An 18,885-nucleotide genomic window follows, 5' to 3' on the forward strand; every position below is an offset into this window, starting at 1 on the left:
CGTTCCATCAAAGTTGGATTAACACACTGTAACCTTCCCTGTACTTCTGGTCCCCAGTGTGTTTGCACATACAGTACGTTTCTGTAAAGCAAAGCGTAACAAAACAGAAAGGAGCAGCTATCAAGTGGAAGTATACAAGCTGTTAGTACAGCAGGTCATAAACCTCTCCAAATAACAGGCAGATGCAGACATGCTCAGGATCTGCATCATCTTAGAGGCTAGTCACACTACGCCATCCACACGCACGCACGCACACACACACGCACGCACACACGCACGCACACACACACACACACACACACACACACACACACACACACACACACACACACACACACACACACACACACACACACACACACACACTACGCCATCCACACACACACGCACGCACACACGCACGCACACACACGCACGCACGCACACACGCATGCACACACACACACACACACACACACACACACACACACACACACACACACACACACACACACACACACACACACACGCCATCCACACACACACGCACGCACGCACACACACACACACACACACACACACACACACACACACACACACACACACACACACACACACACACACACACACACACACACACACACACACACGCCACACACACACACGCACACACACACGCCACGCACGCACACACACACACACACACACACACACACACACACACACACACACACACACACACACACACACACACACACACACACACACACACACACACACACACACACACACACACACACACCAACAGTGGTAGAAATACTTGTCATACTTGAGTAAATGTAAAGATGCCTTAATAGAAAATGACTCAAGTAAAAGTGAGTCACCCAGTAAAATACTACTTGAGTAAAAGTCTAAAAATGTTTGGTTTTAAATATACTTTTGTATCAAAGGTAAATGTAATTGCTAAAATATTCTAAAAGTGTTTGGTTTTAAATATACTTAAGTATCAAAAGTAAAAGTATAAATCCTTTCCAATTCCTGATATTAAGCAAACTAGATGGCACAATGTTCTTTTTTTTTAAATGTACTGATAGCCAGGGGCACACTACAGCACTCATACATACAAAGCATTTATTTTTGGTGAGTCTGCCAGATCAGAGGCAGTAGGGATGACCAGGGATGTTCTCTGTTTGGTGAGTCCTCCAGATCAGAGGCAGTAGGGATGACCAGGGATGTTCTCTGTTTGGTGAGTCCTCCAGATCAGAGGCAGTAGGGATGACCAGGGATGTTCTCTGTTTAGTGAGTCCTCCAGATCAGAGGCAGTAGGGATGACCAGGGATGTTCTCTGTTTGGTGAGTCCTCCAGATCAGAGGCAGTAGGGATGACCAGGGATGTTCTCTGTTTGGGGAGTCCTCCAGATCAGAGGCAGTAGGGATGACCAGGGATGTTCTCTGTTTGGTGAGTCCTCCAGATCAGAGGCAGTAGGGATGACCAGGGATGTTCTCTGTTTGGTGAGTCCTCCAGATCAGAGGCAGTAGGGATGACCAGGGATGTTCTCTGTTTAGTGAGTCCTCCAGATCAGAGGCAGTAGGGATGACCAGGGATGTTCTCTTGATAAGTGTTTGAATTGGACCATTTTCCTGTCCTGCTAAAAATTAAAAAATTAACGAGTACTTTTGGGTGTCAGAGAAAATGTATGGAGTAAAAAGTACATTATTTTATTTAGGAATGTAGCGGAGTAAAAGTAAAAGTTGTCAAAAAATAGAAATAGTGAAGTACAGATACCCCTAAAAACCACTTAAGTAGTACTTTAAAGTATTTTTACTTAATTACTTTACACCTTTGCGTACACACACATACACACACACACACACACACACATATATGCGCACACACTCACGCATGAGTAAAACAATCTTGAGATACCCAAAATATTTTCGGCCTATGCTGGCCTGGAATCACCCAGTCATATTGGCATATCCATGGCAACAGAGGATGTAAACAGTGCATGCTGTGTGTGTGCGGTCTCCGCGCTGAGGTAAAGAATCCTCAACGGTTCTCATGCGTTTCTATGAAAACAGAGAGTGACATGTGTCATCCCTAATTCACCTGAATGACACCAGAGGAATACATGTTCTAAGCATGTGGAAGAGAGTAGAGTGTCACACAACATTAACACAACAGTATCACCATGCTCTGAGATGCCACAACTTCTTCTTTTTAACCCTGAATGCCTGGCAGCAAAGCATGATGGTAAATCTGTCCGTCTCTGACCTGTCTTCTCTTACCAACCACTAACTACTGTATATGACTCTTGCTATAATGGCTTGCAGAGTTTGCACTAACTTGGCTTTACCTCTAGTCTGCCCCCTTCTTGAACGTGAGGCTCTTGTATGTGCATGATTGCATGGTTTGCCTTTGTCTGCCTTTGTCTGCCTTTGTCATTAGAGGTGACCCTCTGGTTCTAGCGAGTAATCTATCATAGCCATTTTCTGTTTTGATTTAGAATGTACACAACATTGTCTGGCCAGCCATCCATTCATTATCAATAGTACAATTAGTATCAATAGTTTTGCCCTTGTGACAAATCAATGGTTTTCTGCAACTCCTCTGGGCATTGATTCTGAGTGTTTCATCCGGGAGAGATGGATGGCTTATGTGTTTCATGAATATGCTTAGTGAACCCAGAAATGGGGGCATTGAACAGTACACCACTAAAGTACGGTATTATATACATAGAGGATTATTCTCATGAGGACATCTCAGATGTTCGGCCCATGTTTCTAAATGGAGCACTAAAGCAGTATTTTTGCAATGTATGTGTATATGTGTGCGCAGGGGAGAGGAGTGTCCAGAACCAGGCAGCCCCACAGCTGTTCCCCAATGGTAAATATCTCTGTTCCTCTGGCTCCTCTGGCTCCTCTCTGGGGGGCTCCACTGACCCCCTGACTCCTCCTGACTGCGCCCCTCTGTCCTTCCATATGGGTGTGGGGTGTAGGCCGGCCGACCCGGGGGAAACTAACTAACCTAACACACATTGCACCCCTCCCAAAGGGGCATCATCCCTCTCTGACCCCTGACCTTTGGCACCTCCCCACCTTCCTCTTCCTTCTGTGAATGCCCTTTCAATAACAATGGTGGCTACCCATGTCAAACCACGTCTTTTCAAAACACAGCTGCTGTTAGGAAAATAAGCCTTCAACTTACCAGCACAAAACAATATGATGAAAATGAAAGACAGATAAGAGATATATGGGATGTATTGAATGCTACAATATAGAGACTTTAGAATATACTTCCTGGTTCTGTATCATAGAGCAGCCCTTCCCTACCTAGAGTTAATCCCTGTCCAATCTGTTCTGTCTGAGCCTTTCATAAACTTTCTATGCCTCCTTTGAGGGCTGCATGTGGATGTGCTGGTGAAAGCCAGGCTAAGTGAATAGCCCGACTCAAAGTCCTCAACCTCTCTCTTCCAATTACTGTGATGGCTCTTTAGAAACAGGCCAAGCCAAGGGCCCTGATGTTTATTTGTGTTTTGATACAACTGCTAGGAAGAGAATTAAGCCCTGAGCTGTGCCGAGCACCTATCCGTGGCCGGTTTTGGAATGCTTTCACAGAGTGTTAGTGCTTGAGAGGGAGCCAGAGGCACGGCCATGACTTGACACTCAGCCACACAATAGACTGAACATAGAATACCTCTCTGTTCTAATGTTTTACGTATTCTTCCACTTGGAGAAATGTACATTACAGGTTTGATGTTTTTCAACATTACTCTTAACATTTAAGATTGGGTGTAGAGTGTAAAACAGTCACTCTCTTGCTGTATAAATTATGCTGTTATGATCTGACAGAAGTGACAAGAAAAATAAGCAGAGAGAGAGAGACAGAGAGAGAGAGCGAGTGAGAGAGAGAGAGAGAGAAGAAGAAGACGGAGGGAGAGCGGGAGAGGAGGAGGGAGAGAGAGAGAGAGAGAGAGAGAGAGAGAGAGAGAGAGAGAGAGAGAGAGAGAGAGAGAGAGAGAGAAGACAGAGGGAGAGGGAAAGGGACAGAGGGAGAGAGAGAGAGAGAGAGAGAGAGAGAGAGAGAGAAGAAGACAGGGAGAGGGAAAGGGAGGGAGAGGGAGGATGGGAGGGAGAGAGAGAGAGAGAGAGAGAGAGAGAGAGAGAGAGAGAGAGAGAGAGAGAGAGAGAGAGAGAGAGAGAGAGAGAGTAGAGAGAGAGAGAGAGAGAAGAAGAAGACAGGGGGAGAGGGAAAGGGAGGGAGAGAGATAGAGAGGGGAGGAGAGAGAGAGAGGGAGAGGAGGAGGGAGAGAGAGAGAGAGAGAGAGAGAGAGAGAGAGAGGGGGAAATAGATCATTGTGAGTGAGTTACCATGGTGGCTCATGCTTTCTGCTGAGGTTTCAGTCAGCTCAAACTGAGCTCAAAGAGCATTGCTTAATGAGTCCAGAAATCCATACAGCCAAGTCTGACTAAAGCTCGCTCTTGGGGTTGCTTTCAAAGCTACAGCAGTAAAGGAAATTTGCAAACCATTTTCAGGGGTTGTTATCGTCCTATTGTTTTTTTATTATTGACAAAGCATTCCCTACATCATTTTTCTTCCATCTGAAATAACCTTTTTGTGCACTATTTTCAGAATAACCCAATTCTAACTGCATGTCTGCTGCAAGGTGAACTCAGAGGCTTGGGTTTGGAGGAGTATGTGTGTGTGTCTGTGTTTCTTTGTTGTTGTTCAAATAAACCACACATAACTCAATGCTGATTTCTCATTTTTAATGCTTATAAAATCTTTGGTTCAACTATCCAATTGATAGTAACAGCCACTTTGGACTTGTTGCCTATGTCCTCCCAAAATCAAATGTATTTTATTGGCAGCCAGCAAGCGGTATGTCGCCCCTTGGCAAACAACCACAGCTTATCACCACGTAGGTGTAATTTGGCAGTCAAATGACAAAGCTTTGTTATTGCTTCAGGGAGATAGGTACACTGTACATTACATCAACATCTGGAACTGATGCAAATCAACACTGTACATATCAGAGCCTTCATATTGTGAATATTTACTAAAGTCTGCCCATATAACCCAATACACTGAGTGTGGACGTGGCTGGTCTGCATCCTGTATCCAGAAAACACAACCCACACACATACCAGAGCGTGTCTCCCTCTTCCTTTTTGGCAAGCCATAATCATCATAAATATTTCTCTACCCTCATGATCATTAGTGTTTGGTGTGATACTGCCTCTCTTAGCGTTTTGGAGGCATGTCGTGACAGTGCTGCATCACCCGGTCTGCCAACTCTCAGTACCTCACAGACAGTGTGCGACTTGGACAAACACACTGGCTGTGCCACTCTCCCCCGCACAGCACCACCGTGTTTCGCTAGGAATGCTCTCTCTCTCTCTCTCTAACCCAGCGCAGCGCCCATGGACTTTCACAGGATGGCTGAGTCATGGTCTTTAGGTTACAGCCAGAGCCAGCCCCAGGCCCATATCAGCACCAAACTGCTTGGGATCTCTGTCACAGTGTCGCCGTGATGCCACTGTCTTCCAGATGTGAAACAAGCAATAAACACTTTAACACTTTCTCCCACCTAAATAGCATTCCTTGATCTATGACTTGCAGTAGAGTTGATGTGTATCAAAGGGGTTTGGTCTGCCCCATCATGGCTGCTCCCTGTAGCACAGTTTCATGTTAGCTTAGGTATTCCCCACAGAGATGCAGTTATTCTCTGTGGAGACTGGGGCAGCTGTGCTTCCTCTGTGGTGCCACGTGTGAGAAGCCCTCTCCACACCAGTTTCAACCCTCTCAGCAGTCTGCGGTGAAGCCCACGACCAGGCCAGCTGTTCCGGTGCTCTTTATGAGATAGGCTCTTGGGTCTTTAATAGACCTAGTTTGTGAAATAACTGCCGACTGGTATCCCTCAGCTTATTAGAGGCAAAGTGATGCAATGTGCTTCTCTAAGAGTGACCAGATGCCCTTGTAGCAAAGGTATCGTGATTTCCCAGAGTAGATCAGGTTTTGTTTTTCAATGGTGTTATTTCTCCAGAGTGTTTGAAGCTTTTGGCGATGGCTGCCAAAAGCCTGTTCCTGCTCGCAGACGGACACCAAGCTCTTTAAAGTGCTAACAAATTTCTTCTCTTCTGCTTCTTGTTGAAAGTCAGTCTTCTCTGTGAAACGTGTCAGTGTCTAGAGAGGAGCTGGACTACCCTCCCTTCCCTGACTAAATGACCTCCATTCTTCAAATCAATCAGGCTAACGCACGGACTGGCCTGGTGAAATTGCTTTTTTATCCCCAAAATGCCTGGAAGCTCTTGTCAAAGCCAGGGTAAAAAATATATATATTTTGACCTCAACTGTCTGGAGGAAGAGCTGCCGGCCTGATGAGAGGAGTTGGTTGATGTCCTGTGAGGAAGTTGGGGGAGGAATGGGGGTGGGGGAGTTTAACTCACCTTGTCCCAAAAGCAGCCAAACATCCACGTGTGCACACACTCATTTGTTTATGTCTTGACACTATGTTCTTAGTACTCTGATCCTCTATCATTCATAGTATCATGTGTTGCATTATCTAACTGTGCCCTCTTGTTCATTTCCCTTGTTCCACACAGGAGCAAACTACTGAAGCACTTTCCCGTCTCTTCTGTGTCTTTGTATTATCCTCTTTGGAACTGCATTGTATAATAGACATCTTTTTAAAAAGGATAATGAAAAGCATCCGGTTTTGGGATCAGTTCCACCACCTATAGATCCCGGTGTGTGTGTCTAACTGTGATGTACTGCATGTGTGTTTCTCTCTTCAGAGACGTGTGCAGTGAACAACGGTGGCTGTGACAGCACGTGTCATGACGCGGTGACCGGAGTCCGCTGCAGCTGTCCTGTTGGCTTCACTCTCCAGCCAGACCGCAAGACCTGCAAAGGTAACCTAACACACATACACAAAGCCAGTCTCCCACTCTCACCTCACACCACTCATCCTCTCAAACAGCAACTATCCACCTGTCAATGACATTATCTCCACCCCTTTCACATTGTCAATCATACAGTCTCCCAACCTCTCACACATACAATGTGTTATCACTAGACTTAACCCACACTTTGTCCTTCATGTTCTAAAGCATAGTATTCTGTCAGTCACCCTGTTACACTACCAGTTAAGCCTGTCAATCATTATTTTCCTTCCTAAACTATCCACTCATCCTTTGTAGTGTTTCCTTTTGGTCTATCTTGCCTGTTCCTAAGGTTTTACTGCTTACTGCCCCACCCCAACACACACACACACACACACACACACACACACACACACACACACACACACACACACACACACACACACACACACACACACACACACACACACACACACACACACACACACACACACACACACACACACACACACACACACACACACACACACACACAGGCCATGGAGAGCAGGGACCTGACACTCTAATCAGAGATGCATTGTTGAGGCGTGTAGGACTGCTGCTGTCTGGTTCCCCAGTGGCGCCTTGCCACCCTGCTCTGCCTCATCTCCTCTGTCTCATCGGAAGCCTCTGCCTCTGTCACAGCTCTGACATTGGGATAGAGTGGAGAGTTGAGGTCTAATGATGCCAACACTTCAATACTGTGTATATTCGAATGACCCTGCTCTTCTGGGTACTGCTTTGGCAGCACATCCATTTGTCAAGCTACCCATATGTTGTTGCTGTCGAATACAAATAGCTTGATATCCCCACAACTCATCAAAAGCTGTTCTTAATTTATACAAACAAGAGCATGGGAGTAAGAACGTTTTAGATTAGAAGTACCTTTCAAGGAGATGATAACAAAGAGAGAGAGAGAAAGAGAGAGAAGAGCTCTGTGGAGAAACTCAAGACTGTTGATGCTGCCAAAAAGCCTAGAATAGGAGTCTGCTTCCCCTTCAATACTCATAACGTTACGCTAATAACTCTGATAAAAGTACATTGGGTTTATTAGTTTGGTTTGAGAGGAAAGAAAAGGAAAACAACCTCAGACAGCACTGGCAAGAGAAAACAGGGGCCTGCTGCGGGCAAGGGACCTCTCAGGGGGAGAGTTGAAGAGAGAGACAGGAGAGAATTATTATTTTATTCCATTTCTGATGCATTTATTTTAACCAGATGATGTACAAAACTGTCCCTCAAGAGACGGAAGCTTCATTTACAATGATGATTCAGAGTTAGTCTGATCGAACTTGCCAGTCCAAGTCCCGATCAAAGCCCGGGTGAGCCATATAATGTATTGATTTGTTATTCACGATGAAAAGAATGGTCGAGCTGTGGTGAGGCTGTGCTGCTGAGACATAGTTCTCCCCTTGCTGTCTCTGTAAGAGCTGTGATCTATTCTAAACACATACAGACCCAGATCATACCCGTCCCAGATCTAAGGAGAAATCCCTGATGCACTTTCCCTGTGCATCTCTCTCTTCTCTCTCTGGGATGGATCTCCAGTCATCCGTGTGGATCATCGTACTCTACTTAACACCCCGACTGCTCGGCCCCAGAGTCATCCATCACACATACATATTTCAGCCCTCAAACGCACACCACATCCTTGCCCTCTGTCTCTCTCTTTCTCTCTTTCTTTCTTTCTTTCTTTCTTTCTTTCTTTCTTCCTTTTGTTCTTTCTTCCTTTCTGTCTTTCTTTCTCTCTTCTCTCTCTCTCTCTCTCTCTCTCTCTCTCTCTCTCTCTCTCTCTCTCTCTCTCTCTCTCTCTCTCTCTCTCTCTCTCTCTCTTGCTCGCTCCCCCTCGCCCTCTCTACTGCACTTTCTCTTGTTCTTTCTCTCTCTTCCTGTCTGTGCATTGGAGTGAGTTCTCTGCTGTGTGTGTTTTCTGTCCTCAGACATTGACGAGTGCCGCCTGAACAACGGGGGATGTGACCACGTGTGTCGGAACACAGTGGGCAGCTTCGAGTGCAGCTGCAAGAAGGGCTACAAGCTGCTGACCAATGAGAGGACTTGCCAAGGTAGGAACCCATCACTCCAACCAATCATCGGCTACCGCCGGTTCTGTGTGCCCTTCACCTAATGACATAGATTTAGATGGTTATGAGTTAGGCAGGTTGTTTAGTCACCCTGTTACTGAGGTGAATGGCAAGGTAATAGTATTGTCGTGATAATAATAAGTCGTCTTACTCCTCTCTAATTGTTTTGGCTTCAGCTTGCTGAGAGGAGCTGCCAAACCAGGCCTCTCTCTAGCTTGTTTGTTTCTAAGATTCGGCGGTAGCCGTAGTTCAGCGGGAGCCAGGGGAGCCACCCACAGAACAAATAAACAGTTTGCCATGCAGACCTACTACTACAGGTGTGGAATAAGTGCTCTAAGTCTAAAAAACCTCTGGGTCTTGACTTGGGCAAGCCATCTCCCTCCCAAACATCTGGCACTGCTGGGAAGAGAAGTCAAGGCAAGAACTATGGAGCTATGGAAATGAGTGTATTGATGTGGTCAATCAGGATCAAGGCTGGTACATATCAGTGACATGCCTTGGGCTCACAATTGAAACACATCATCCTAAACATGCACATCTATGCCAAGTATGGGTATTTAAAGTGTATGCTGTCCAACTCACTGTAAAGAGACCAACTGTTTCTGTAATTGAAGTTGAGAACGTGTTAAGGTACATCAATCTGACTATTTGGGGGTTAGCACTTTCTCTCCTTATTTGGAATCTATCTAGATAATGCTGTCATATTGCAGATGCTTTTAGCCAAGGCCTCTCACATTTAACACAAACAATATGACCCAAGGGAGAATTGAAAACACATCTTTAATGTTCCTGTGGCACTTCCCAACAACCAACTCAGTCACATGGTCTTGGGAATATTCCAAGCTGAGAGGAGGAGGGTGATGTTGTGTTGTATGTGAGTGGGGCTACTTAGGAACAGTGTTGAGATTGTTAGGAACAGTTTGTTTTGTCTGCAGAGTAGGGTGTTGATAAAACTGGCCTCCAGTTGAGTGAGGCGTTGTCAAGCCAACATCCTCGGCGGCACCCCTGTGCTAGGCTTCACCACACCACAGCCCACTACACTACACTACACCACACTACACTACACTGCACTACACTACACTACACCACACCACACTACACTACACTACACTACACCACACCACCACCACACCACCCCACACTACACTACACCACACCACACCACACCACACTACACATCAACACACCACACCACACTACACTGCACCACACTACACCACGCAACACTACACCACACTACACTACACCACACCACAGTACACTGCACCACACTACACCACACAAATCGCTACACCACACCACACCACCCTACACTACATCACACTGCACAACAGTACACAACAGTACACCACACACCAGTACACTACACCACACCACAGTACACCTCACTACAGTTAACTACACCACACCACACTACACTACAGTACACTACCCTATACCACACCACACTACACAACACCACACCACCCTACACTACACTACACCCACACCACACCACCCTACACCAAAGTACACAGCACTACACCACACTACAGTACACTACGCCACAGCACAGTACACTACAGTTAACTATACCACACTACACCACACTACACCATACCACACTACTCTACCCCATACCACACAACACTACACCACACCCCACTACACCACACCACACCCACACCACACTACACTAAACTACACCACACTACAGTACACTACACCACACTACACTAAGCCGCACCACACCACACTACCACATCACACCACACCACACAACACTACACCATACTACACCCACACTACACCACACCACACTACACTACACCACACCACCCTACACTACACTACACTACACTACAATACACCACACAACACTACACCACACCACACTACAATACACCGCACCACCCTACACTACACCCACACTACCCTACACCACACTATACCACACTACACCCACACTACACCACACCACACTACACCCACACCACACCACCCTACACTACACCACATTACACCACACCACAGTACACTACACTACACTGCACCACACTACACCACACTACACTACACTACACCACACTACACCAACACCACACAACACCCACATCACACTATGTTATGCACGTGAGTGAGGACCCAAAAGCGGTTTAACAAATACAGAGTCCTTTAATGTCAAAACACAGGGAAGACAAAGATCCTCTTCAGATGTATATAATGGCAAAATAGACAACTCGCAGAGAGGGCGACAAATGAATGAATTTCAGAAGAGTCCCCTTCTTAGCAGCAGAGGAGAATAGCTGGGTTAGAGGCGACAGACTGCTGGTCTCTCTGGGTAGGCGTGGGTCGTAGAGGACAGAGGTACCTGATCACACGTAGCATCAGATGAACAGGCAGATTCCGACAGGACGGGACAAGGGTGAAGCAAACGAGACAATAGTTTGGTTCTGGCATGAGAAACTCAAACGAGAATCTGACAAAGACAGAAGCAGGAACAGAGAGAGAAATAGAGACCTAATCAGAGGGAAAAAGGGAACAGGTGGGAAAAGGGTGAACGAGGTAGTTAGAGAAGATGAGGAACAGCTGGGGGAAGGAGAGGAAGAGAAGGTAACCTAATACGACCAGCAGAGGGAGACGGAGTGAAGAGAAAGAACAGGAACAAGACATAATATGACAATACATGACAGTACCCCCCCACTCACCGAGCGCCTCCTGGCGCACTCGAGGAGGAAACCTGGCGGCAACGGAGGAAATCATCGATCAGCGAACGGTCCAGCACGTCCCGAGAGGGAACCCAACTCCTTTCCTCAGGACCGTACCCCTCCCAATCCACTAGGTACTGATGACCTCGGGACCACGGCCCCGAGGACGCATGTCCAAAATCTTACGGACCCTGTAGATAGGTGCGCCCTCGACAAGGATGGGGGGGGGAGACGAGCGGGGGCGCGAAGGACGGGCTTAACACAGGAGACATGGAAGACCGGGTGGACGCGACGAAGATATCACGGGAGAAGAAGTCGCACTGCGACAGGATTAATGATCTGAGAAATACGGAATGGACCAATGAACCGCGGGGTCAACTTGCGAGAAGCTGTCTTAAGGGGAAGGTTTTGAGTGAAGAGCCATACTCTCTGACCGCGACAATATCTAGGACTCTTAGTTCTACGCTTATTAGCGGCTCTCACAGTCTGCGCCCTATAACGGCAAAGTGCAGACCTGACCCTCTTCCAGGTGCGCTCACAACGTTGGACAAAAGCCTGAGCGGAGGGGACGCTGGACTCGGCGAGCTGAGACGAGAACAGCGGAGGCTGGTACCCGAGGCTACTCTGAAAAGGAGATAGCCCGGTCGCAGACGAAGGAAGCGAGTTGTGGGCGTATTCTGCCCAGGGGGAGCTGTTCTGACCAAGACGCAGGGTTACGAAAAGAAAGACTGTGTAAGATGCGACCAATAGTCTGATTGGCCCGTTCTGCTTGACCGTTAGACTGGGGGTGAAAGCCGGAAGAGAGACTGACGGAAGCCCCAATCAAACGGCAAAACTCCTTACAAAATTGAGACGTGAATTACGGACCCCTGTCCGAAACGACGTCTGACGGAAGGCCATGAATTCTGAAAACATTCTCGATGATGATTTGTGCCGTTTCTTTAGCAGAAGGGAGTTTAGCGAGGGGAATAAAATGAGCCGCCTTAGAGAACCTATCGACAACCGTAAGAATAACAGTCTTCCCCGCTGACGAAGGCAGTCCGGTGATAAAATCTAAGGCGATGTGAGACCACGGTCGAGAGGGAATGGGAAGCGGTCTGAGACGGCCGGCAGGAGGGGAGTTACAGGACTTAGTCTGCGCGCAGACCGAACAAGCAGCCACGAAACGACGCGTGTCACGATCCCGAGTGGGCCACCAAAAAACGCTGGCGGATGGAAGCAAGCGTACCCCGAACGCCGAGGTGGCCGGATAACTTGACAGAGTGAGCCCACTGAAGAACGGCCATACGAGTAGGAACGGGAATGAAAAGAAGGTTCCTAGGACAAGCGCGCGGCGACGGAGTGTGAGTGAGTGCTTGCTTAACCTGCCTCTCAATTCCCCAGACGGTCAACCCGACAACACGCCCCTCAGGGAGAATCTCCTCGGGGTCGGTGGAGACTACTGAAGAACTGAAGAGACGAGATAAAGCATCAGGCTTGGTGTTCTTAGAGCCCAGACGATAAGAAATTACGAACTCGAAACGAGCGAAAAACAGCGCCCAACGAGCCTGACGCGCATTAAGTCGTTTGGCAGAACGGATGTACTCAAGGTTACTACGGTCAGTCCAAAAGACAAAAGGAACGGTCGCCCCATCCAACCACTGTCGCCATTCGCCTAGGGCTAAGCGGATGGCGAGCAGTTCGCGGTTTCCCACATCATAGTTATGTTCCGACGGCGACAGGCGATGAGAAAAATACGCGCAAGGGTGGACCTTGTCGTCAGAGAGGGAGCGCTGAGAAAGAATGGCTCCCATGTCCACCTCTGACGCGTCAACCTCGACAACGAACTGTCTAGAGACGTCAGGTGTAACAAGGATAGGTGCGGATGTAAAACGATTCTTGAGAAGATCAAAAGCTCCCTGGGCGGAAACGGACCACTTAAAGCACGTCTTGACAGAAGTAAGGGCTGTGAGAGGAGCTGCCACCTGACCGAAATTACGGATGAAACGACGATAGAAATTCGCGAAGCCGAGAAAGCGCTGCAGCTCGACACGTGACTTAGGAACGGGCCAATCAATGACAGCTTGGACCTTAGCGGGATCAATCTTAATGCCTTCAGCGGAAATAACAGAACCAAGGAATGTGACGGAGGAGGCATGAAAAGTGCACTTCTCAGCCTTCACATAAAGACAATTCTCTAGAAGGCGCTGGAGGACACGTCGAACGTGCTGAATCAAAAATCAAATCAAATCAAATTTTATTTGTCACATACACATGGTTAGCAGATGTTAATGCGAGTGTAGCGAAATGCTTGTGCTTCTAGTTCCGACAATGCAGTGATAACCAACAAGTAATCTAACTAACAATTCCAAAACTACTGTCTTATACACAGTGTAAGGGGATAAGGAATATGTACATAAGGATATATAATAATAATAATAATATATGCCATTTAGCAGACGCTTTTATCCAAAGCGACTTACAGTCATGTGTGCATACATTCTACGTATGGGTGGTCCATATGAATGAGTGATGGTACAGAGCAGCATACAGTAGATGGTATCGAGTACAGTATATACATATGAGATGAGTGTGTAGACAAAGTAAACAAAGTGGCATAGTTAAAGTGGCTAGTGATACATGTATTACATAAGGATGCAGTCGATGATGTAGAGTACAGTATATACATATGCATATGAGATGAATAATGTAGGGTAAGTAACATTATATAGGTAGCATTGTTTAAAGTGTCTAGTGATATTTACATCATTTCCCATCAATTCCCATTATTAAAATGGCTGGAGTTGGGTCAGTGTCAATGACAGTGTGTTGGCAGCAGCCACTCAATGTTAGTGGTGGCTGTTTAACAGTCTGATGGCCTTGAGATAGAAGCTGTTTTTCAGTCTCTCGGTCCCAGCTTTGATGCACCTGTACTGACCTCGCCTTCTGGATGATAGCGGGGCGAACAGGCAGTGGTTCGGGTGGTTGATGTCCTTGATGATCTTTATGGCCTTCCTGTAACAACGGGTGGTGTAGGTGTCCTGGAGGGCAGGTAGTTTGCCCCCGGTGATGCGTTGTGCAGTCCTCACTACCCTCTGGAGAGCCTTACGGTTGAGGGCGGAGCAGTTGCCATACCAGGCGTGGATACAGCCCGCCAGGATGCTCTCGATTGTGCATCTGTAGAAGTTTGTGAGTGCTTTTGGTGACAAGCCGAATTTCTTCAGCCTCCTGAGGTTGAATAGGCACTGCTGCGCCTTCTTCACGACGCTGTCAGTGTGAGTGGACCAATTCAGTTTGTCTGTGATGTGTATGCCGAGGAACTTAAAACTAGCTACCCTCTCCACTACTGTTCCATCGATGTGGATAGGGGGGAGTTCCCTCTGCTGTTTCCTGAAGTCCACAATCATCTCCTTAGTTTTGTTGACGTTGAGTGTGAGGTTATTTTCCTGACACCACACTCCGAGGGCCCTCACCTCCTCCCTGTAGGCCGTCTCGTCGTTGTTGGTAATCAAGCCTACCACTGTTGTGTCGTCCGCAAACTTGATGATTGAGTTGGAGGCGTGCGTGGCCACGCAGTCGTGGGTGAACAGGGAGTACAGGAGAGGGCTCAGAACGCACCCTTGTGGGGCCCCCGTGTTGAGGATCAGCGGGGAGGAGATGTTGTTGCCTACCCTCACCACCTGGGGGCGGCCCGTCAGGAAGTCCAGTACCCAGTTGCACAGGGCGGGGTCGAGGCCCAGGGTCTCGAGCTTGATGACGAGCTTGGAGGGTACTATGGTGTTGAATGCCGAGCTGTAGTCGATGAACAGCATTCTCACATAGGTATTCCTTTTGTCCAGGTGGGTTAGGGCAGTGTGCAGTGTGGTTGAGATTGCATCGTCTGTGGACCTATTTGGGCGGTAAGCAAATTGGAGTGGGTCTAGGGTGTCAGGTAGGGTGGAGGTGATATGGTCCTTGACTAGTCTCTCAAAGCACTTCATGATGACGGAAGTGAGTGCTACGGGCGGTAGTCGTTTAGCTCAGTTACCTTAGCTTTCTTGGGAACAGGAACAATGGTGGCCCTCTTGAAGCATGTGGGAACAGCAGACTGGTATAGGGATTGATTGAATATGTCCGTAAACACACCGGCCAGCTGGTCTGCGCATGCTCTGAGGGCGCGGCTGGGGATGCCGTCTGGGCCTGCAGCCTTGCGAGGGTTAACACGTTTAAATGTCTTACTCACCTCGGCTGCAGTGAAGGAGAGACCGCATGTTTTCGTTGCAGGCCGTGTCAGGGGCACTGTATTGTCCTCAAAGCGGGCAAAAATGTTATTTAGTCTGCCTGGGAGCAAGACATCCTGGTCCGTGACTGGGCTGGGTTTCTTCTTGTAGCCCCTGATTGACTGTAGACCCTGCCACATGCCTCTTGTGTCTGAGCCATTGAATTGAGATTCCACTTTGTCTCTGTACTGACGCTTAGCTTGTTTAATAGCCTTGCGGAGGGAATAGCTGCATTGTTTATATTCGGACATGTTACCAGACACCTTGCCCTGATTAAAAGCAGTGGTTCGCGCTTTCAGTTTCATGCGAATGCTGCCATCAATCCACGGTTTCTGGTTTGGGAATGTTTTTATCATTGCTATGGGAACGACATCTTCGTCCTTCTGTAGCACAGTTGGTAGAGCATGGCGCTTGTACCGCCAGGGTAGTGGGTTCGATTCCCGGGACCACCCATACGTAGAATGTATGCACACATGACTGTAAGTCGCTTTGGATAAAAGCGTCTGCTAAATGGCATATATTATTCGACGCACGTTCTAATGAACTCGCACACGAATCAGCGTATTCGTCAATATTTCCATCTGACGCAATACGAAACATGTCCCAGTCCACATGATGGAAGCAGTCTTGGAGTGTAGAGTCAGCTTGGTCTGACCAGCGTTGGACAGACCTCAGCGTGGGGGCCTCTTGTTTTAGCTTCTGCCTGTAGGCAGGGATCAGCAAAATGGAGTCGTGGTCAGCTTTCCCGAAAGGGGGGCGGGGCAGGGCCTTATATGCGTCGCGGAAGTTAGAGTATCAATGATCCAAGGTTTTACCACCCCTGGTTGCGCAATCGATATGCTGATAAAATTTAGGGAGTCTTGTTTTCAGATTAGCTTTGTTAAAATCCCCAGCTACAATGAATGCAGCCTCTGGATAAATGGTTTCCAGTTTGCAAAGAGTTCAATAAAGTTTGTTCAGAGCCATCGATGTGTCTGCTTGGGAGGGGATATATACGGCTGTGATTATAATCGAAGAGAATTCTCTTGGAAGATAATGCGGTCTACATTTGATTGTGAGGAATTCTAAATCAGGTGAACAGAAGGATTTGAGTTCCTGTATGTTTCCTTCATCACACCATGTCCCGTTAGTCATGAGGCATACGCCCCCGCCACTCTTCTTACCAGAGAGATGTATGTTTCTGTCGGCGCGATGCGTGGAGAAACCCGTTGGCTGCACCGCCGTGGATAGCGTCTTCCCAGTAAGCCATGTTTCCGTAAAGCAGAGAACGTTGCAGTCTCTGATGTCCCTCTGGAATGCCACCCTTGCTCGGATTTCATCAACCTTATTGTCGAGAGACTGGACATTGGCAAGAAGAATGCTGGGAAGTGGTGCGCGATGTGCCCGTCTCCGGAGTCTGACCAGAACACCGCCGCGTTTCCCTCTTTTTCGGAGTCGTTTCCTTGGGTCGCTGCATGCGATCCATTCCGTTGTCCTGTTTGTAAGGCAGATCGCAGGATCCGCGTCGCGGAAAACATATTCTTGGTCGTACTGATGGTGAGTTGACGCTGATCTTATATTCAGTAGTTCTTCTCGACTGTATGTAATGAAACCTAAGATGACCTGGGGTACTAATGTAAGAAATAACACGTAAAAAAAAACAAAAAACTGCATAGTTTCCTAGGAACGCGAAGCGAGGCGGCCATCTCAGTCGGCGCCGGAAGTTGAACATGAATCTGAACATGAATCTGGAGTGACGGTGAAAAAATAAGGATATCGTCAAGGTAAACGAAAACAAAGATGTTCAGCATGTCTCTCAGGACGTCATTTACTAATGCCTGAAAGACAGCTGGAGCGTTAGCGAGGCCGAAAGGAAGAACCCGGTATTCAAAGTGCCCTAACGGAGTGTTAAACGCTGTTTTCCACTCGTCCCCCTCCCTGATGCGCATGAGATGGTAAGCGTTACGAAGGTCCAACTTAGTGAAAAACCTGACTCCCTGCAGGATCTCGAAGGCTGAAGACATAAGAGGGAGCGGATAACGATTCTTAACTGTTATGTCATTCAGCCCTCGATAATCTACGCAGGGGCGTAGGGACCCGTCCTTTTTCTTAACAAAAAAAAAACCCGCTCCGCGGGAGAGGAGGAGGGGACTACGGTACCGGCGTCGAGAGCTACAGACAAATAATCTTCGAGAGCCTTACGTTCGGGAGCCGACAGAGAGTATGGTCTACCCCGGGGGGGAGTGGTTCCCGGAAGGAGATCAATACTACAATCATATGACCGGTGCAGAGGAAGAGAGGTGGCCCTGGACCGACTGAACACCGTGCGCAGATCGTGATATTCCTCCGGCACCCCCGTCAAATCACCAGGCTCCTCCTGTGAAGAAGAGACAGAGGAAAGAGGAGGGATAGCAGACATTAAACATTTCACATGACAAGAGACGTTCCAGGAGAGGATAGAATTACTAGACCAATTAATAGAAGGATTATGACAAACTAGCCAGGGATGGCCCAAAACAACAGGTGTAAAAGGTGAACGAAAAATTAAAAAAGAAATGGTTTCGCTATGATTACAAGAGACAGTGAGGGTTAAAGGTAGCGTTTCACGCTGAATCCTGGGGAGAGAACTACCATCCAAAGCGAACAAGGCCGTGGGCTCCCTTAACTGTCTGAGAGGAATGTCATGTTCCCGAGCCCAGGTCTCGTCCATAAAACAGCCCTCCGCCCCAGAGTCTATCAAGGCACTGCAGGAAGCTGACGAACTGGTCCAGCATAGATGGACCGACAAGGTAGTGCAGGATCTTGAAGGAGAGACCAGAGTAGTAGCGCTCACCAGTAGCCCTCCGCTTACTGATGAGCTCTGGCTTTTACTGGACATGAAGTGACAAAATGACCAGCGGAACCGCAATAGAGACAGAGGCGGTTGGTGATTCTCCGTTCCCTCTCCTTAGTCGAGATTCGGATACCCCCCAGCTGCATAGGCTCAGCACCCGAGCCGGCG

General features: G+C 47.8%; 1 protein-coding gene across 4 annotated transcripts in view; it reads left to right on the top strand.

Annotated features, from left to right (window-relative positions):
- LOC124045862 (signal peptide, CUB and EGF-like domain-containing protein 3) overlaps nt 1–18,885 on the top strand; it is a 131,773-nt gene that overhangs the window by 91,304 nt on the left and 21,584 nt on the right. For 2 of the 4 annotated variants that reach the window (XM_046365601.1, XM_046365603.1), the window contains exons 7-9: nt 2,818–2,865; nt 6,777–6,893; nt 8,840–8,962. In XM_046365601.1, the coding sequence (XP_046221557.1) occupies nt 2,818–2,865; nt 6,777–6,893; nt 8,840–8,962 (288 nt within the window). The remainder of the gene's footprint in view (nt 1–2,817; nt 2,866–6,776; nt 6,894–8,839; nt 8,963–18,885) is intronic. The other 2 variants (XM_046365604.1, XM_046365605.1) reach the window with 1 other exon arrangement.

Source organism: Oncorhynchus gorbuscha, linkage group LG10, assembly GCF_021184085.1.
Source record: "Oncorhynchus gorbuscha isolate QuinsamMale2020 ecotype Even-year linkage group LG10, OgorEven_v1.0, whole genome shotgun sequence".
Lineage (NCBI taxonomy): Eukaryota > Metazoa > Chordata > Actinopteri > Salmoniformes > Salmonidae > Oncorhynchus > Oncorhynchus gorbuscha.